We start from the raw sequence: 22,793 nt of genomic DNA on the forward strand, positions 1-22,793 counted from the left end.
CAAAGCTCCTCGTTTGTATCATTAGGTGACCCGAGCTTGTGACCCTTTGTGCATAAGAGGAAATGTTCTCTTATCATTCTGCCTCTGGAGTGTTCCATTAGGCATATCGTGTGAAAGATGTATTTACATTAGTGGGCTGCATGGTAGCGCAGCATTAAACTAAATGACTGGATGAAACACAACCAAACAGAACAAGTGAAAGCATTTGGCTGGGAAAGGAGTAGGATGTGGGAAAATGTCTTATTACTGACTGGCCATGAAAAAAGAATTAAGCAAACTCAAGGTTAGTGCATATTCATTCGAAATTTATTAACCATTTCAGAAAGCATTTTTATCCAAAAAGTTGATGTAAAAGCTAACAGAAGTGAATATAATGGCTGGATGCCACATTGAGATGAGAACACATGCGCTGTGAGTTGGGAATTTTCTGTACATCAGTGACAGTCACAAGAAAGGGAATACACAGGCTCATCAGAAAGGGTAGGCAACCATTCTGAGTAAGGAACAAATAAAAACAAAAAAAATGGGCTTCAAACAACTGGGAAGCTACAAATTCTTCCAACCACAACCATCTCAAAGATATCAAAGTGAAAAGGAAAATCCATCAATAATTGTTTCAGTTACATGCTGATAAACTGAAGTCATCTCACTGCTAGAGTCAACAACAGGACAGATTGTAGATTGGGGATTCAGAGATCTTGATAAGCAGATCAGGAAAATCAAAGGGGTCCACAATTTGTTCACTTAACCTGGAAAAGAGAGATAAAGCAATGACGCAGATATTTATGATCAGGGCCTTTCAGATTTAATGTTTATTCAATGGCACACTTAGAGATTTCACAAAACTGCTTGTCGTGAGAAAGATGTGATTATCCTCACCTTCACCAGAGTGACGGCAGCACTGTAGAAGATACTCAGGAAGAACAAGGTGATGAACGTGGAAGCAGTTGTCCAGATGTTGCTGTTATCATCCTCATAGTCTTCAATCCAAGTGCGATCTATTGAATCTACGAATATAAAGCCGAGAGAACGCATTTAGATTGTTTATTGATCCAGATCGATCTATCTGCATCTAAGTCATGTAATTAGAGACCATTACATCTTTATAAAGCAGTCAGGTATTTCTCAAATGTGACTCTTATCTATCTCTATTAGTGCATTATTGACTCTCAGCAAGAAATTACAAATACTAACTGCACATGTTCTTTCTTCATTGTCCATGTCAGAATGTTTTAAATTATTTTTCTTTTAATCTATTATTTAAGGATATTATTATTTGAGGAATGCTTATTATGAATGATTATTTTAATTATATCATTATATTTTAAATATAGGCTGTGACAGCACTTTAGTTGAAAATTGTGGCCATCGCTGAATAAAAGTTCAAATATGATTCTCATCTTTATGTATTGGTGACCAATTGCTTGGCAAATCGTAAATATAAGTGACACCACAGTTAGGACATTGCTTCATATTTTTGTTTGTAGGATCTGTATATTTAGGAATAAGTTTTTGTACATGTGTCCCTTAATTTATTTGATCCACTGCTTGGTGTGTTTGGTTTACCTTTCATGTTTGTGTATATGGTTATGAGAGTCTCTTACTTCACTCTTGCCCATGTTGGAGTCTGTGCATGAATAAACATATTCCTGTTCCTTTACTGCTGGTGTGCTCATGTGTTTGTGTACCTAAATTTTGGTCTTTTCACATTGTAAGCATCATCACGCTAATATGCCACTTCATTGCTGCTTATGCTTATCTTGTAATGTCTTTGTGAGTGTTCACTTTTCATTAGTGCTATCTAAAATGTGTGCTTATGTGTCTGTTTCAGATCCTACCTACACTGGGTTATTTTCATGTTTATGCTGAATAAATGTTATCATACAATGTTATGTTTTGATGGATGTTTATATTTATATGATGATGTTTGCTTGTGTGGCAATCTTTCCCAAACCATCTCCTGAGAAGCTTGTTTGTGTTATTGTTTGCTGATGCTTGTGCCCATTATCCTTATTTAATAAACACCCCTCTATTTGTTAACCTATGCACTTGTGTGTCTGCATGTGAGACTCTGAATTTGTGTGTACGTGTGATAATGTCTATATGCTGATCAATGTGATTTAAAAATAACTAATTAAGCTGCCTCTGTCATCGTATGTTTGTGATTCTGAAAATGGGAAAATAATGATATTAATAATTATCTCTGTGCATTTACGTACCTGTGTGAGTTGACATGTGGGAGGACATTTTTCAAAATTTGTATCTGTGTGTTCATGCATGTATGTCTGTATGCATTGTGCTGTATGAACGTATATGTATTCATGCCCATTTGTGTGTTACCGTGTGTCTATGTTTCTCATGGTTATGTGTGAGTACCCCTGTTCATTTGTGCAAATGATTTTCATTCGGTGTATGTGAGTTTTTGTATGAGATTAGGTGAGTGTTCAAGTACTACTTGCATGTGTGGCTCTGTGCAAGTATGCGTGTGTGACATCTTATCTATATGCACATTTCAGTGTGCACATAAATATGTGTCTTTAGGTGAGAGCCCGTATATGTGTCATTACATGTGTATTTGCAATCATCTCTCTGTATCTGTTCTTATACCAGACTGCAATTTTTATTATTCTAATTTATTGTTCTAATTTTAATGGATTGCCCATAATTAGATTTGACTTTGGTGTTGTAGGAAACATTTCCCATCGTCGTGGCGAGATAAGCGTTTTATGAGCAACTCTTCTGTTGCAGTGATAGAATTTCTGTCTCTGAGAGAAAAGGCGTGAGTTCAAATCCCCACTGATAACATTTCTGAATATGTTTATTAGAAAATGTCTACTTGTGTTCTGTATGTGAAACAAAATGCTATCGGGTATTCAAATACCAGAATTGATCCCATATGCTCCAGAAAACTGAGACAAAACTATGGAATTCAAACCGGGACGATGCAAACAACAGTTTTGGATCATGGGAATCAATGTTAATCATTTGTTAACAGAGCCCAGCGTGTCCAATATGCTTCAAAAGTATTATTTTGCAGGGAAATGTTAAATCTTTGGACAGTAAGCAAGAAGCTGACTGTTCCTGTTAGTAACTGGGTTACATTACAGGGGACATCTACCATGAAAACTCTGCACAGGGAGCAAGAGGACAGACCATTCAACGTTCCCCTCCCCTCTGCTCCACTACAACTTATCTGTCGAGTCTCTTTGGTGTGAAAGTGAAGATACATTCTGTCATGCGCTGGTGCAAGATCCCTGGAAGTTCCCCAGAAACAAAGGTGACATTCAAACTGTTCTGCACTCTTTACAATTGGTATGTTCCAATCAAGTTTAATTTTAAAGTGTCTTAAATTTACATTTCCAATTGGTGCAATGTGGCAGTTTAACACTGACCTGAATTTTGTAAGAATGTCCAATCGGGGGAATCAAGAACACCAAGTTCAAAACTCGTGCTCTACCCTTGACATAAAATGGACATTGTCAGATTTTGTCACAGAGGGATTTAGGATGGATAAGGTACTTGGTGGAATCCTGCAATGAGTGAGCTTTACTCTGTCTCTGACCCAGGGTGTATCTGAGCAGAGAACATTAACTGCACAAGACACTCGTCCTAGACCTGTTAATAATTCACTTTAACTACACAGATGCAATGTAAGTCAGAGTGAGAAACAATTAATTCAGTATTTAACTCACAACTGGAAGAAAAAAAAACTTTATTACTTCTGTTGAATTATTAAATGCAACTTTGAGATTTTTATTGACATGAATTAACAGTGTCCATTAGTGCAAGTGAAATGTTTACGAAACTCGGTTTACCACTGGATTTATCGACTGTTCTGTTGATGATCTTCAGTGGAATCGCTTCATGTCCCACCACACAGGAGTAAGAAGCACCGCTGGCCCATTCCTCCGCTGTAATGGATAACAGGCTGTACATGAAGAAGGAGATGTTGTCGCTCTCCGCCATCACCTCGGTGTTCTTGTAGTTACTGGGATTCACCGGCTTGTCATTGTTTGTCCACTTGACGAAGATCTCTCGGGGGGAGAAACCTCTCACTAAACAGGTGAGGGAGAGAAACCTCTGAGCGGAGATTTCTTCTGTTGGTGGCAGGAGGACCGACACTGATGGCTCCAGCGGATTAATCACTGCAGAATATTTGAGACAAATATAAATCAACCAAAAAATCCTGAACCAATATCACAATTTCACTAAATATTAAAATACGCCATGTTTAATTTGGGATTTATTCACTTCTGTTTACTAAAGGAGCAGAATGGTACACATTCTGTCCAGTAAAAAAGGTCGAGTCTAATGTGAAAGTTGCCTCCATGTTTCCAGCCCACAACAAGGACATTCTGTCCAACTGTCATTGCTGATGGTGACGTCAAAACCCAGGCTCCTTCCCACTTTATCTGACTGAATCAGAATACAATATCCTTTGGTCCATCTTTTTCTTAATCAGCTACCTAGCTATCCTGCCTTCAGATGCATCATTAATCCTCCCAACGGTGTTTGGTCATTACCAATCAAAGCCTACCATTGATGTAACTGGATCTGGATTACACATGGGATCCTTTGTGCTTTAATCTCACCGCTCACCTTTCTCCTTGTGGATGGAGTCTCTCAGCGGAGTCGGTAGATTCTGATGGTATACCACACATTCAAAAGTAACGCCACTCAGCCAGGCTTCAGTAGAAATGTCTAATTTGCTGATCACGCTGTCGGGATTCTGTCCAGGCTGGTCAGCAATCTCTGTTTTCAGAGGCTTCTTTTCTTGTTTCCAGGTCACATTGACTCCAGAAGGAAGATTGGACACAACGCAGGTTAACGTCACCGTCGCCTCCAGTAAGACTTGTTCTACTGGCGGTGGGAGGATTTTAACGGTGTTAGGGTGGCACTCGGTATCTTCTATGAAACAAAAATCAAAGTCAGTGAAAAATGCCCCTTTATGATACAAACACCCAATCTTCAGATTCCTTCTTCACAGGGTGAAGACACTACCTTCAAAATGGCAACTCCAACTATTGCTGAAACGATGCTTACTATTGTTGATGCATTTTGATTTGTGAAAGCATTTGTGATTATCTATAAGATACCCTGTGTAATTATTCCTAAAGAACACTGGCTTTGTAACAAGTGAAACCTGTGAAAAAAGTCAACTCATCGAAGATACCATCATGTAACCCATGGAATTACCTTTCTTTCAGAGTTTGTCTCTCACTTAAGACAATCTATTGATACTGTGACAAGAGTAATCTGAATATAATGAGTTCATTTCCATGTTCATAACCCTTAGGTGCAAATGCTGCTGGTCACGCTGACTGCCAAATCACAACCCAAATTTTGGACAAATTCCAATAAATAATAATTATTCTCTTTACAGAGTTCTATCGTGTTACAGGAGCGGTGAACAACCATGGAAATTCTGTTCATTATATTTAATGATCAAAAATACTTTGCGTTATTGGTGTGATGTCATTCTCTAATTTATGTCATTGTTCCTCGTGAGCTGTGTTTGGAGTAGATCGGAAAACAAGACATTGAGTACAGTATTGGATATCGAGAAGAACACCCATCTCCTTAAGTCTTTCCCTCCATTCAGTTAGTTCATGACTGGTCTGTACTTTCACTTTATTTACTAAGGTGCATTTTTTAATTTCTTCATAGAGCAGGGGAGAAAAAAACAAACAAAAATGTCTTAAATTAATCTACAAACGCGATGGAAATGTACATTAGTTTTATAGACATCCGCTACTCACTGTGTAAACATCGCCACCCCAAACCAGGCTAAATCAGCCTGTCTCGAGTTCCTAGTTCATTCATCCCTATTGGAGTGTTCTTACCAGAATTTATTCTCCTGCCTCATCCACTAATTACAGAGAGCATCTTAAAGAATCTCAGTGAGATCACGTTTATCCCAGTTGATGTGATACCCACTTGGTCTGTGATCTGGTCCCATAAATGAAGTGAAAGAGCTCAGTACCAGATAAAAAATCGATGTCGTACAGTGTCCAAGGCCAACAGGTCATTCCTGAGCAGGGAATGAAGCACTGAACGCATTTTGATTTATTTTCAAGTAAGGGTCACTGCATATTTTAACCACGTCATTTTGAGACCACAACACCATAAGATAGAGGATCAGAATAAGGCTGTTCAGCCAATCCAGAGTTTAGATCCGAATGATGCTGGAAAAGCACAGCAGGTCAGGCAGCATCCAACGAGCAGGAAAATCGACATTTCGGGCTAAAGCCATTCTACTGTCTTCTCCCCATACTAAACAAGAGCCGATCGATCTCTGGCTTTAATACACACAATGGCCTGGCCTCCACAGCCCTCTGCAGCAACAAGTTCCACAGCCTCATCACCCTCTGGCTGAAGAAATTCCTCCCCATTTCAGTTCTAAACGGTGCCCCTTTGACCATGAGATTGTGCCCTTGGGTCCTAGTCTGGCCTACCAGTCAAAACATCTATCCCATGTTCACTCGACCTCAGTCTCTCAGTATTTTCTATGTTTCAGATATCTCTCCAATATTCCCCCTCCACCCCCAAACCTATCTTTGAAGCGGTTACCAGGCAAGGATTCAGCACTCTGAATGCCTTTCCCAGCATGGTCAGGCAACAAACTATTTAACAAAGCTCTCTGTCTATATATCTATCTTCAACACAGCGGAAACATGCTTTTCTGACTTGCTAAAATGTTGAATTATGAGCAATGCTAATGTAACACTCAAACTGAAATGAGATACGTGGCATGTTGGGAAACAAGAAGCTGTACCGTGCTGTTTACTATGCCTGATAAATTAGTGTGTTTGATTCACATCAGAGTTCAGAGTGATTTGTAGCTCTCTCAGTGTGTGTCTCTTACCCTGGAGTGCGGTGATGTTTTTACTTTGAGTGTTCTCTCCATGAGTGACCTGGCAGGTATAGACTGCGCTGTTGAACCATTCACCATAAGGGACCATCAGCCGACTCGTCACCGAGAAGTTGCCGTTCGCCTCACACACGGGAGACGTGAAGAAGCCAGAATCCAAGGGTCGGCCATTTTTCAACCAAATCACGGAGATTGACTTCGGATGGAAATCGATGATTGAACAGACGATGGTTGCAAATTTGCTGCTTGCGATTTCTTCACTGGAGCTCACAGTTAGGAGAAGAGTTGGTGAGAGAGGACCTGGACCTTTAGGAAACACATCGCATAAATTATCTGACGAATGTCATAACAAATACAATCAGTTCTCATATATCAAGGTTCCTTGTGGTTAATGGATACAAGGATCATAATTGTGCCGAGTGCTGGAGAAGCTGGGATCCACACAGAAAGATCAGCAGGACAATGTGAAAGGCTAAAATTATAGGACACAGCAAGGGAGTCAAGGAGGCATAGAAACTATAGGCCGGTAACATCAGAAGGGAGATAGCAATGTTGGATGGTATTCGTTTGAATGACAGAGTCTGATGACCAAGACAGGTGAATTACCGGAGGAAATGACACGGTTGCTATCACGGAGACATATTGAGAGCGGGGCAGGAGTGGGCTATTCAATATTCCAGGATTGAGTGCCATCAGGCGAGACAGGGAAAGATGGAAAAGGATGGGGGCTGGGGGTGTGCGGTACAGAATGTTGCTTCTGTCGCAATTCTGACAAGAGTATTTTAGGCTGTAAAGAGAAATGAAACCATGGATACCTCCTCGAACAAAAGCAAATGGACAGTACTTCAAAACCAAAATACAGCAAACATAATTACTGTGAGAGCACGATAGACCTCACTGTATGTCCAAAAGACCAAGTGCAGATACATGGGCAAATTTCAGAGAAATGTAAATTGAATAGGGGAATGAGAAAAGAGGTTTTTAACTTCCTCAGCATAGGCTTGGATCTTCATTTTGTCAAAAATTTAGAGGGAGCAGAATTCTGAAAATGCCCCCAGGAGAATATTTTAACAAAGAATGTGTTTAATACTGAGAATTTTAATACAGTCCTTGCAAGAGATGGATGAACCTGGACTTAACTTTAGGGAATGAAGTCGACCCAGTGGGTAAAACCTCAATGGTGGAGCACTTTGCAGACAGTGATCGTAAATCAATTGGATTTCAGATTGTACTGCAAAGGAATAGAAATTGGCCCAATGTTCTGAAAAGGGGAAGGACAATTTTAGTAAGATCAGGTCATGACTTGACCAGAGTGGACTGGAAGCTGACACTTATTGGTAAATCTGAGTCACAGCAGTGTGACACATTTAAGAAAGAGATAGGAAAATCACAGGGAGAACATTTCCCAGGAAGCCACTGCATGGGATCAAGAATGCTTCGGGCTCTGGACACCAAAGGGGATGGAGGGTGAGATAAAGAGAAACAAGGGAGGCTTCCGGTCTATACTGAAATCTCAAAACAATAGAAATTAGTATGGAATACAGAACGTGCAAGGGGGAGTTTGAAAGACAAAGGAATTAGAAGAGCAAAAGGGACAATGAGAAAATAATAACCGTCAAAATAAAGGAAAATATTTTTAAAAGTTACAGGTTCATTAAGAATAAAAGAATTATTCGGGAAACAGTAATGCCCATTAAGTGTTATTATTGGAGTGAAGTCGGAGGATTAGGTTGTGGTCAAAACGAACATGTTGTGCCAGTGTCCACTAGTAAGAGGGACAATGTGGGGACAGAAATCATGGAGGGGTGTTGTGATGGAGTTTGCAGAAATTAGGACACATGACGTGATGTTCTGTGTTGTCTTGCTGAATGAAAAGTGGTTATGTTTCCAGGGCAGATGAAAAGTATACCAAGCGGTTGAGCGATGCAAAGGATGAAATAGTTGGGTCGCTGACAATAATTTAGAATTCCTGTCTGGCCACAGCAGTTGTGCCAAGTGAGTGTAGATCAGCCAACGTTGCACTGTTATGCAGGGCGAAGGAAAGCATAAATAATGAAAACACAGATCTGTCAAGCTAGTCTCAGTGGTAAGGAAACTTTTGAGAAGTGAAATTAGTCTTCATTTGGAAGATAAAAAAACAATTTTCAGCACGGTTTTATTGAGAGGAAGTCATGTGTAACAATTTGATAGTAGTTTTCAGAGAGATAACTCGATGTCCAGATGACAGCAATAATCAGAGCCAATGGGATCTGAGTTAATTTGACAGATTGGATCTAGAACTGGCTGAGTGGTGGGAGCAGTGGATAATAGTCATCGGGTGTCTGCGTGACTGGAAATCTATGTACTCAGATTTAGGGGATTAACCAGTGAATTCACAGATGAAATTAAAGCTGTCATGTTGGTAAGTCATGAGCATAATGGCTTTAGATCGCAGGAGGATATAAATGGGTTGGTTATATGTGAAGAGAAGTTGCAAATGGAAATTATTCTGGATAAATGTAGGGTGATGTAATTCGGCAGAAGAATCTGTGAGGTGTGACGTTTTGAACGGTGGAACCCTGGAAAGGACTGAGGATCTTTGGTGCATGTACCCACCGATCCCCTATAGTACTGTGTCGTCTGGATAAAGAGGCTAAGAAAGTGGGAGGATATTTGCTTTTATGAGCCGAGACATTGACAATGAAGAGTAGGGAGATGTTACTGGAACTTAAGAGAATACTGGTTCGGCCATACTGAAGCGTTGTGTGCATGTTATGGAAGGAATATGATTACACTGAAGGCAGTATTGATGAGATTTGCCAGGATCTTGCCTGGGTTGGAGGGTTTTAGTTATGAAACTAGTTTAGATTGACAGGGGTTTTCCCTGGAGCAGAGGAGAATTAGGGAGAAGATTATCATGATGTCTCGAATTATTTTAGGCATAGACAGGGTCAACTGGATGAAACCTTTCCCCTTGATGGAGAGATCAATGCCTCAGGGGCACAGGGTGAAGGTAAGGCCAGGGCGTTCCAAGTGGACCTCAGGGGAAAACCAAATTAAACAGAGGATGGTGTTAGTCTGGTGCTCAGCACCTATAAGTCATGTAGAGACTGAGCCCCTCATAATAAGTATGAAGTATTGAGATGCATCCTTGCAAGGGCAAGTCACACAAGGCAATGGATCATGTGCTGGCACATGAGACTGGAAGAGTTAAATGGCTGTTATTGAAAGGCGTGAACTGGATGGATCAAAGGGCCTTTTTCCTGTGCTGTATAAGGTGATTCTGTGAAAACGGTTATAAATAATGCCTTCTTCATATTAATCCCAGATGCTCTGTTTATCTCAGTTCCCACAACACGTACCTGGACATGGCATTTCTTTGCTCTTGTGTGACCCGCTGTGTTGAACCTCACAGTAGATTTTGCTGGGGCAATCTGCCGCTGACCCGGGCAGGGTTAACTGGCTGCTCAGGGTGTAGGATCCCTTCTTGTTTCTCACTGATGGGTAAGTCTTAAATCCAGTTGTGATTAGCTCCCCACCTTTCTTCCAGGTTACCTTGGAGACGTCAGGGGAATAGTCCATCGCCAAACAACCAAAGGTCGCAGAACCGGTGTCGTGTTCCTGACAGGAGGAGACCAGGCCATAAAGCGTGGGGGGAGATGGTGTCGCTACAATAGAATGACCAATTGAGCATGTTAGTTTCTGTTCATTTGTCCTTATCAGTTACTCAAATACATCCTCAGCCGTGAACGTTTGCCAGTATGCTCCCACTGAAGTCTACAGCATAACTGGAGTTTATTTTTGTTTCCTACCAGTTGCTGATCATGATCATTGGTTCCCTCTTTAGAAACATGCCCTCGACCTTGACCATTACCATATAATTTCGGAAGAAGAACATCCTGATCTCACCCCAGTAACTGTTTGAAAATCTCACCAACTGACACTTTCACTGGATTGCTGTGAAGAGCAGAGACGTTTCACAAAATACAAACCAAGGAAATGCAGATTCCTCGAAATTCCACAGTGTGTGCAAACAGGCCATTTGGCCCAACAAGTCCACACCCACCCTCTGAAAAGTAACCCATCCTGACCCATTCCCCTACCCTATTATGCTACAGTTAACCCTGACTAATGCACCTTACCTCCCAAATCACTGAACACAACATTTGCAATTCCCCCAGCTTGCACATTTTTGGACTGTGGGAAGAAACGCACACAGACATGGGGAGAAAGTGCCAACTCCACACAGACAGTCACCCAAGGCTGAAATGGAACCCGAGTCCCTAGCACTGTGAGGCAGCAGCGCTAACCACGGAACCAGCGTGCTGTCCCACTAGGTACCGTGCTGCTGGAAATACCCAACAGCTGGCAGTACCCCCGGAGAGAAATCAGAGTGAATCATAGAACATAGAACATTACAGTGCAATACAGGCCCTTCGGCCCTCGATATTGCGCTGCCCTGTCATACTAATCTGAAGCCCATCCCACCTACACTATTCCATGTACATCTATATGCCTAGGTAAAAACAATGACTACAGATGCGGGAAACCAGATTCTGGATTCGTGGTGCTGAAAGAGCACAGCAGTTCAGGCAGCATCCAAGCCTGTCCAATGACGACTTAAATGCACTTGAACTTGGCGAATCTACTACCGTTGCAGGCAATGCATTCCATACCCTTACTACTCAATGAGTAAGGAAACTACCTCTGACATCTGTCTTATACCTATCTCCCCTCACTTTAAAGTTGTGTTCCCTCGTGTTTGCTGTCCCCATACTTGGAAATCAGCTCCAGTGAGCCTTGCTCACTTATCAATGCAAGGCAGAATGTTCTCTCTGGGAGGAAGGTCACTGCAGCAGCAGCACAGGCAGGAGCTGAGCACTGGGACTGGGAGGATAGCTGTCACGGCTGAACTCATGCCAATTGTCTGGAAGTTGAAACATCTAATTTACAATTATCTGAATTCTGGAGGCCTCTGAAAAATGGAGGGCCATTAAGGTTCAGAGACTTTGGAGTGTTACAGCTGAGTATTTACGTAAATATGATTTGAGAAATGAACTAGTAATCTTTAACTTTCATAACTATCAAATTGACACACAGTTCACCACCAAACCTTATCTTTCAGACTAACCACTGCACTTACTCTGTCTATACCTAAATTTCCACTCACATTGACAAACCCTACCCTGCGAGACACCCATTCATGCCCAGAACACACAACCCCTATCACACGAAACACATCCAAGGCAATCCATATTGGTAGTGTAGCTGAGCAGAGAGATCTCGGTGAACATGTACATAGATCCCTAAAAGTTGCCAGCCAGTTTGATAGAGTTGTTAAGAAGGCATACTTTGTGTTGGCTTTCATCGATAGAGGGACTGAGTTTCAGAACCACGAGGATAGGCTGCAGCTGTACAAAACTCTAGTGTGGCCGCACTTGGGAGTATTGTGTACTGTTCAGGTCACCACATTATAGAAAGAATGTGGAAGCTTTGGAAGAGTTCAAAGGAGGTTTACCAGGATGTTGTTTGGTATGGCAGGAAGGTTTAATTAGGAAAGGATGAGGGTCTTGAGGCTGTTTTTGTTTGAGAGAAGAAGGTTGAGCGGTGACTTAATTGATACATAAAAGATAAACAGAGGGTGGACAGTGCAAGTCTTTTTCCTTGAATAGTGATGGCGAGCAGGAGAGAACATAGATGACAGATGTCAGAGGTTGTTTCTTTACTCAGAGAGTAGTAGGGCCATGGAACCCACTGCCTGCAACAACAGTACACTCGCCAACTTTCAGGGCATTTAAAAGGTCATTGGATAAACATATGGATGAAAATGGAATAGTGTAGGATAGATAGGCTTCAGATTGGTTCCACGGGTCAGCACAACATCGAGGGCTGAAGGGCCTGTACTGCACTGTAATGTTCTATATTCTATATTCCAGATGGACGTATGATCTCAATTCCTTTCACTCATTTACACACCTGCCGCCCTGCACCTGGCCCATGGTGAATCTGGCCCTGACAGGACCTGGCACCATCATTTTCACAACCTCTGACAAAAGCCCACTACCCAAGACATGACCTCAGCCCTTGATCACTGACCTCTCATCTTACCCAAGTCAACCTGTGTACATTGCATCCCAGCTCCTTTCACATCTGTGCTTTATAACCTACCATTTTGCCAGACTCCGAGCTTTGCATTTTGACAACACGTCCACCTGTCACTTCCTTTCAGTGACCTTCCACCCCCGAAACATCCTGGCACTCTGCCCACCTCTACACTAACCAGCCTGGCATCCTGCCCACCTCTCCATAAACATGTCTGGCAAAGACAGACCTCCTGCATTTCATCTCAAACTACCCCTCACCTACCAAGCACAATTCGAACAAATTATCCTGAGACCAGATCGAGTGCATGCAAGCTTACCCAGCAGCCAGCCAACACCTCACAGCCTACCAGCCCAAACTCTCCCACATGCCCAATCTTGCCCCTCACTTGCTAACCACCTTCCAACTTTGAGCCTACTCCAACATAAATTCAGTGAGTCATAAAGTCGTACAGCACAGAAATTGTTCCTTTGGTCCAACCCATCCATGGTGACCAGAGTTCCCAAATTAAACTAATTCCACTTGCCTGCCTTTGGCCCATATCCATCCAGATCAATCCAGTTCCTGTAGCTGTTCAAATGTCTTCTAAATGTTGGACCTATCTCTGCATTTACCACTTCCTCTGGCAGTTCATTCCAATGTTTTGGACAGTTACAACATGAAGCCCTAACTCCTGCACTCAGTGCTCCGACCAATGAAGGTACATGTGCCAAACACCTTCAACACACTAGCTACTTGAGACAACGCTTTCAAGAATCTATTAGTCTTAACCCTCAGGGCCCTGTGTTTAACATCGCTATCCGGTGCCCTACCATTAACTCTGTAAGAATCTTTGAGTATGGACCCTCAGGGCCCTGTGTTTAACATCACTACCCAGTGCCCTACCATTAACTCTGTAAGAATCTTTGAGTATGGACCCTCAGGGCCCTGTGTTTAACATCACTACCCAGTGCCCTACCATTAACTCTGTAAGACTCTATGAGTCTGAACCCTCAGGGTCCTGTGTTTAACATCACTATCCAGTTCCCTACCATTAACTCTGTAAGTTGTGACCTGACTTATCTTCTCAAAAAGCAACACATCGTATTCATTTAAATTAAACTCCATCTGCCACTCCTCAGCCCATTGGCCCAGCTGATCAAGATCTCATTGTACGTTTAGATGACTTTCACTGCCAATTATACCACCAACATTGGCATTACATGCAAACTTACAAACCTACAAACCATGTCCCATTCAATGTTTTCATGGCTTTCAACCAATATTGTAGCCTGTTTCCCTTTCTCCCACATACCTGTAGCATTTTTTTTTAAGAATTGAAGGAATCTATCTCTTGATTGAAATCATTTAATGTTTTGTCCTCAATCAATTTCTGTGGTGGAGAATTCCAAAGGTTCACGATTCTTTTGCTGAACAGTAAACAATCAGGTTCAATGTTATCAGTGTGTTGGGAAGACTGGTGAGCAGCAAGATTAATGATGATCCCATGAATGGAATCACCTTCTAGAGGGGCCGAGGGGCCTTCTTCAGCTTCCATTTTGCATGTCCCTTCGACAGCATGTTCCAAAATTGTGATCCTTGAGGATAAGGGCGCACATGCATGTAAATGCTTCTCCTGAAAGCTTTCCTCCAAATCAGACTTCAACTTGACTCTCAACTATTTCCCTGCCCGTTTCCTCTTCCTCAATCACAGCCATGGGACTCACTTCCTACCAGCGCTGTGAATGTGCTAATACCACACAAACTTCAGCAATTCAAATAGACTGATGATAACTGGTTTCTCAAGGCAATATAAAAAGTCTGACACTTCCATACCTGTCTAGAGATTCAAACAACCACTGGAAGAATTGTAAATTATTTGAGGCACTTGTGTGTCTACACAAGATGACATGGTTTCCTTTTGTGTGATTTGACTGTGTTTTCACTGAATGAACAGAGCTATTTCTTAATCATATAATAGGAATGAAGCTTCCCTCATTTTTAGCAAGGCAATCACACATTATATTTCTTTATTCCAGGGAAGTATAGTGTTAAATTAATGAAATATGATAATTGGGATGTTTCAATTGGAAATTGTCAGAGATTTAAAGTTTACTTTCATGAGCAATTAATTCCAGCCTCATTGTGTCACAGTACTCACAGGAATGTCTCCCTTTGTTATGGGCAGTCGAATCAATAAATCTGGGATAGTTTTTGCTTGTTAATCAAAGGTGTTAAAGAGTTTTAGCCAAAGGGAGACATGTGGATTTAGCTCACAGATGCTCCATGATCTAAGTAAGTGGTGGAACAGCTCGAGGGGCTGAGTGCCCTCCTCTTGCCCCTACCTTCCTATCATTGTGTCATTCATTAAGCTAGCACTGGTGGTGAACACTTTTTATTAAAATATTTCAACAAATTAATTGTTTCACACATGCTTTAAAAAAACTTCTGTTGATTATTTGTAATGGGATCATTGACATTCTCTATTTGAGTGAGCAAAATAACTTCCACCCAATTACAGCAGCCACTGCACTCTGGAGTGTGTTGTCACTTCATAATAGTTTCTTGTGAAACTACAGCTCGAGATCAGGGTGCTCAAATTCAATGCTTCTCTGATATTTAATATCTCTGAACATTCACAATTTGGTCAAATGCATCTTCTCTCCGAAGAACGTGTTTAATCGAAAAGAACTTTTTTCAATGAAACAACAAATTTTAAATGCTAGAAAACCAAAATAAAAGACAGAAATTTCTGAAGAAACTCAGCAGGTCTAGCAGCTCCTGTGGAGAGAAGGCAAGGTTAACCTTTCGGACCCAGAGACCCCCCTCTTCACCAAATTGTTTTCATGTTTTTGACACAAGAGCTCACACCTGTTGAGATAAACAGTGATTACGTTGGCTTGACTCCTGTTGGAGAAAGGATTCTAAGCAGAGGTACTGGATGGTCTGAGATAGCAATTGAAGACCAACTGAAAAGCTATCTCCATCTGCTGCAAGTGTTGGATTCAACGGAACCCCCACCGTACTGAACAATCAAATTCAGTGACAGCACTGGATTAATATAAAGTAAAACAGCCTAAGCATAATCTCATCAAATATGCTTCAAAAATGATTCATATTGGTTTAGTTATAAATGATATTGTTAGAACAGCAAGTCAAAAGCTGGGATTTCTTTGAACACTTACTCCATTAACCCCATCTAGCAATGCCCAAAAGCTTGTGAACAAACATTGATCTGGAAAAAGCTGCTAACCACCAAAATTCTGTTTAATATCTAAGAGACACAAGTCAGGACAGTGATTGAATAGATTTCACTGGCCTCTGTGAGTGGAATTCCAACAAACACCCAAATATTTCAAACTGCTTTCCTGCACTGAAGTAACCTGATAAGAGATGGTGTTACATACCTCTCTAACAGGTTGTAAGTGAACACAGGCCACCTGGCACAGAATCAGGGACACTACTACATCACAACAGACCTGAACACAATGAGCTTGACACTATCACGGAGAACACAGCCCAACTGTTTTGACAGTACATAAACACCTTTATTAACACCTTCCAAAAACCAGGGATTGTTCCAGAATGTTTGTACAATGAAAGTAACATTTCAACATTTATCCAAGAATACTTTGACAGCAGCTCCAAATTGTTCAAACTCTATGGGAACTACAGAGGAATAAAATAGGAATTGCATTGCCATCAATTCACTGTCACTGGATTCCAACCCCGAACGCCCTTCCTCTTTCCCCTGTGAATGTTACTGCACCAGATGGTCTACTTAGTTTGAAAAAGATTAAAATGTTTTGTAGTGTAATATGACCTTTGCCAGTGACATTAAAAGCTGATAATAGGTTTTCAAATAATAAGATACAAAAAAATTCTGATTCTACATTGTGCCACGAAACATGTCCTGCATAACTGAGGCACAAAGAAAATGTACAGCATATTTCCCTCTGCCTCACTCAATCAAATATCTCTTGTTGCCAACAACCAATTTCAAAACTCTTGCTAACTGCCTTTTGTTCCTGAAATGTTCGTTCTGATTGGAACAACTTAGTCAGTGCTCTCAATTCTGAGGCACCTAATCCAATATTGTATTTCTGGCCGATAAAAGTGGTTTTGAAGCACGAGATGAAATTGAACTGTCTGAGATTCAGGGATCAGAACTGAACAATTTACAAATGGTCAGGACCGTTGACAAGTTAGTCAGAGGTAGCACTGCAACAAACTGTACAACAGACTTAATCCGAGAGGATACATTGCTCAACTCCTCACATCAAATATATTCACTGTAATTGAACATTCATCAGAGGAACTAACCAGAGGATTAATGCACTGCATAAAGTCAATACCGCATTCCAGTGTGGAAAGCATTTCTGTTGAAGGAATTAGGGCAAGGTCATTTTCTTGTTAACTGCTTTTAATGAACGAAAATGTTTCAAAAGATATGAATTGAAAACATGCTTCTGTCTGGAGTTGCCCGCTTTAACAGATGTCTAAGTAAATGTGGGCACTGCTGCCTCACAGATCCAGTACCCAGGCTCGGTTCCAGCCTTGGGTGACTGCCTATGTGGAGTTTACACAATCTCCCCTGTGTCTGTGTGGATTTCCTCCCACAATCCAAAGATGTGCATGTCAGGTGAACTGGTCATGCTATATTGTCCATAGTGTTAGGTTCATTAGTCAGGGGTAAATATAGGGTAGGGGAATGGGTCTGGGTGGGTTACTCTTCAGACGGTCAGTGTACACTTGTTGGGCCAAATGGCCCGATACATACTGCAGGAAATCTAATCTAAATGATTGTCACACTTAACTAATGTGAGCAGATTCCTTCCGATCACTACATTGCAATAAATCGGTCAAGTATATTAATTAAAATAAATATTACTCTATTTTCAGTGTCTGAATAAACAATGTGCTCTGTTATCCTCTAGTTCATGTCTTCTGCAAATTTGTGAACTCTGCATACGTCTGAACACATCGATGTAAAATGAATTCTCTGCATTTGCAGCAAGTACTCCCATGGTTTTAAGAATAGAGTTCTTACAGTATGGAAACAGGCCATTTGGCCCAACAATTCCACACTGACCCTCTGAACAGTAAGTAGCCCACCCAGACCCATTCCCCTTAATTTATATTTACCCCTGACTAATGCACTCTAACCTAGACATCCCTGAACACTACGGCTGTGCTAAATTGCACAACCACCTGACTTGCCCATCTTTTGGACTGTAGTAGGAAACCAGAGCGCCCGAAGGAAACTCACGCAGACACAGGGAGAATGTACAAACTCTACACAGGCAGTCACCAGAGGGTGGAATCGAATTTGGGACCCTGGAGCTGTGAGGCAGCAGTGCCAACCACTGAGCCACCATGCTGCCCTGCGAGTTCATGGGTGGATTATTTTAATTAATTCGAAATTTGGCCTTGGTCACATAATTCACTATAGCAGTTGTTTCTGAAAGAATGACTTCACTTGATATTTTGTTGTAAAATGTAACTATTTATTTAAAATGCACTGATTGGGAACACCTAAAACACTATGCAGATTAAATAATTCAGTTAATGTTTTATTTTTATCCTGAAAATCCAGTTTAATCAGGGACATAACAATTAATTAACTCAAGTTACGCGTGAAACTGATCAAAGCAGTGAAACTGATCAGTTCTTCATAGAATTGTGCAGAATCTCCAAATGGTCTTTGCCAATGATCTTTTCCAGCCAGAAAAATAAGTATGTAGTGTACAGCGGAATTGAAAGGTGTTTCTTGATCAATTATAACAGTCATGGCATTTTTGCTCAAGAACAAGAACTATTGGAACATCAGACTTTTGAAATTCTATTTCTATTTCTCTATGACTTGTAAACTGTTTAAAGACAGACCTTGTGATTGAACTAGATAGTGGACTTCTGAATTTGGATTGTAAAGCATGGATTAGATTAATCCTTCATTATTTATTTCAAGTACAAATGGCGCCCGAAGGTATCTGTTTTCCCATCATTTCTAAAACCTTTGCGATTTGCCTTTCACTTAATAATAGGTTTTATGAAATTTCAACTCGCATGCCGATTGCATTGAATGAGGAACCTGGAGCGGTTCACTGTCACCAACCGTGTTAACATTGCAAAATCATTGTAGAAACCAGAAACGGTTTCCCAAATATAACACATTTAATGTTGCCCAAGCACAGACCCTCCTCAACAGATCAACGATCACCAGATCACAACACTGTTTTTGCGGCAGAACTAGTTCTGCAAACATTTTCAACAGAACCAAGAACATGATGTAACCTCACAAAAAAAAACAAATTGAAGTCTAACAAAGCTACTCAGTATCAAGCAAACTAATGATTAAATTTAATAGAAATAACAAGTCATAACAGCAACCTTGTTTGTGAGGGAACTTAACACTTAAAGCTGTAACATTTCTGGCAACAGTTTAACTTATTTCCAACCTGCACACCCTTCTTGATCATGACAATCCTGTGCAGCACACAGTAGAGCGGTTGAAGGCATATTTTGATTAATCACTTCATGGTCAAAACAAAATTACTGAATGGACAAATATTACCACATTATAATTTTAAGTTAGTTTCAATTACATAATCTGATCAATTCTGCAGTTTCAGATTTTAGTCCCAAATTTTCAGTTAGTTTACAATTAGAACTGAGTTTTTTTAAAAAAAGTCAATGCACTAAAAACTTATTTTTTTCATGTCTCACTTCCGGGTTTCTGCCTTAAGTTGGTTTTCAGACCGTAACAAATGGATGTAATATTTTCAATCAAGCAGAGAAAAATGTGTCATATAAGTTGAACAAATGCAGAAATGATTCATGAAAAACAAAAGAACTTCACAAATATTGGTAATGAACAGTAATCCAGAGAGTCAATCTCCTCACCAGAAAGAAAACACCAAGTACAGAAAGCATGAAAACGCTGATCAATTTCACAAACTGAATAAGAATCCAATCAACTCAATTCAACAGAATCAAGGAAAATAAAATCAGAATCCAATCAACTCAAAACAACAGATTTGAATGAAACATAATCAGAATCCAACCAATTCAATTCAACAGAATCAAATAAAACAATTTCAAAAACCAATCAACGCAATTCAACAAAACCAAGTAAAAGCAAAGTCAGAATCCAATCAACACAGTTCAACCGAATCAACTAAAACAAAGCCAAACTCCAATCAACTCAATTCAAAAGAATCAAGTAAAACAAACTCAGAATCTAATCAACAGAATGAAATATAGCACCGCAAGAAAATTCTATGACAGTTTCTAACCTGCTTGTCATCAACTAATTAACAAAATAAATGTGAAAATATAATCATGGTAAGAACATGTATTCAAGAAATGAATAATGATATTTTAGCATATTTTAATCATGTTTGGTAATATCTCGAACATCTTTGAATTCTTGCATTTGTTGTTGATAATAAAACTCACAGTCAGGGTGTCACTGACATTAAACATTATTTATAGCTGACTGATTAAGAGACATTAGGTGTTTCAAGTAACCCAGCCACACAGAATGCCCATCTGATCAAAAAAACAGAACACCGAGCAACTGACTCCATCATCACCATTATAAATATTTGCTGAGCCTTAACTGAAGTCTATAATCAGCGTGAATAAAAATTAATCAGAACCAAACCAAACCCAGCACAGAATCTGAGTTTCATTTAATTCAGAAATTAGTCGCATGAATAGAAAGTTTTTTAAAAAGTCACTAAGAAAGTTTAAAGTTCTTACCTGAAGTCACTGTCACCATGGTCCCTTGGCCCCAGTAGCCAAGTTCGTCACAGTGTTACATTCTCTGGACTGGGTTACACAATAACTAGCCCTGAATAAAATAAATCAAAAATCTACCATCATTTTCAATGTTCAGAACCACAGGCAAAATAAAGTCACGATAAATCTTCATCACATAATTGCGCTAGTGAATTCTGATCATTCTTGATAAATTGTAATACTGTTTTATACTTCACAGAGTAACACATGAGCTGATTCTCAAAATCCCCAACTGGTGTATCGATAATTACCCAACACTTTTACAAATTAAATAGTGATACTGGCATTAAACCCCACAGAACTAACACTGCACTGTAGGTTAAAACGGTTTGTCGAAGTAATCACTGACTAGTTTCAAACAATGGAGGCTGAATAGGTTTTTGTATTGATCATAATTGCAGTGTCACCCCAGTTATATCACTGTGAGACACGTTGTGTCAAATACTATGACAGACTGTAAACTGTAAAATGCAGACAATTTGTTCACTTCCTGGAAAGCAGTGATTCAGACTCCCCTAAAAATGATTTGGTGCATTATTTCAGTTTTTACTCTTCATTGTATTTTGAAAGCTTGGAATACTTTTCCAGGTTTGGTCTGCATTTAATTTGACAATCAACACGAAGAAGGTAGAAATAAATTATACATTTGTACAAATTAGCACTACTGGATTGCACTTAAATTGCATCTCACATTATTTCTCGCTCCTGCCACTGTAGAAATCACCAACTTGAGATCAATCCTTGTCAGTGGTTATTGTATGAGGATGTCGCCGTGCACAACACTGTGACCCACTGTAGTATCACAATGATGGAGACCAGTACATTCATTATCTGTTCTTTACTCGAGGTCTCAATTTTCATTTGAAAGAGCCATTTCGTACTGATCATGTTTAGAATGAATGCCATAGTTGACATAACAATTAGCAGTGATTTCCTGAGCTGTCAGATATATTAAAACTAACATTTTGTCCGAGCATTTAATTGATGGAAGTGTTAGCAGTACATATGACATGCCCAAAACATTGTCCCATTGTGTCACCAGTTTGCTAGTTTAAATGGTACATTTCCTCTTTGATCGTTTTGTAAGAGGCAGCCTGAGGTCTGCTTCAGATCGCAGTTGGTATAATTGTATTTAAAACTCGTACTGACCGTCAGTTTATGATGGATTTGACAAAATATTCCCTCGAGCAGTTTTTGAACGGGTCCAGCCCTGGTTCCTCTCGCTGTGGTCTCTTGCACAGTAATAGATGGCGGTGTCTTCGATCTTCAGGTTCCCCATGTCCAACGCGAAAATGTTGTTTGAAGTGTCTTTGGACGCAGTAAATCGACCCTTAATCGCTGGTGCATAGTTATTGCTGTTTGAACTATAGTAGTAAACCAGCCACTCCAGACCCTGTCCAGGAACCTGTCGGACCCAGTACATGTTGTTGCTGCTAAGATCGAAGCCGCTGGTTTTACAGGTCAGTTTCAGGCTGCCTGCGGGACGGCCAGTCTCTGTCTCTGGCTGGGTCAACACAATCTCCGACTGGACACCTTTAAAAAGAAAACAAATAAACCATGAGCATTAATGCTGATTAAATGATGGCTGTGTCTTTTACATTCCTGCGGTAGACTAACATTGAGACAGTGACAAAGAGAGACTTGAACAAAAAACACTTACATGATAAGAAAGTCAGTAACAAACTGAGAAAAAGTGTCGACACAATCATTCTGATAACTTGTGGGAAACGGTTCTGTCAAGATCTTTCTAAACAGAGCCGACCCAGGAGTGTTAAATTACGGTCTAGTGCCCAGGATTTATATGGCCATCGAAAAGGGCAGGCTGACAGCTTCCGCCTGTTGGTTTCCTGCTGGAGGCTGAGACTGGATCCTGGTATCAGCTTGCACAGCCCGAACACACGGGCTCATGTATTTACATGAGGTTCTGCTTAAACATGGACACATGCACATCTTGGGATATTTGTTTTGCTGAATAGCTTCTTTGGAAGTAAATTTCAGTAGCTTCAGGTCTGTTTCAGATGCTAGTTGCAAGTATTTTGTTTAACAAAACAAAACAAAT

The 22,793-nt window shown here is 40.4% G+C and overlaps 1 long non-coding RNA gene and 1 gene segment (V, D, J or C); both read right to left on the reverse strand.

Moving 5' to 3' along the window:
- Positions 1-284: 284 nt before the first annotated feature.
- Positions 285-1,002, reverse strand: LOC140453317 (uncharacterized). Its single transcript, XR_011952354.1, has 2 exons — positions 880-1,002; positions 285-749 (listed from the first exon to the last, which is right to left on the reverse strand). It is a non-coding gene; the product is annotated as an uncharacterized lncRNA (long non-coding RNA).
- A 2,693-nt stretch (positions 1,003-3,695) lies between these two features.
- Positions 3,696-22,505, reverse strand: LOC140453336 (Ig heavy chain C region-like). The segment is given in 7 exon segments: positions 3,696-4,145; positions 4,600-4,908; positions 6,866-7,177; positions 10,213-10,518; positions 20,696-20,749; positions 21,899-22,267; positions 22,395-22,505. Coding segments are annotated over 7 exon segments (1,791 nt in total).
- Between the last annotated feature and the right edge of the window lie 288 nt (positions 22,506-22,793).

The sequence above is a fragment of the Chiloscyllium punctatum genome, chromosome 27, assembly GCF_047496795.1.
Source record: "Chiloscyllium punctatum isolate Juve2018m chromosome 27, sChiPun1.3, whole genome shotgun sequence".
Classification (NCBI taxonomy): domain Eukaryota; kingdom Metazoa; phylum Chordata; class Chondrichthyes; order Orectolobiformes; family Hemiscylliidae; genus Chiloscyllium; species Chiloscyllium punctatum.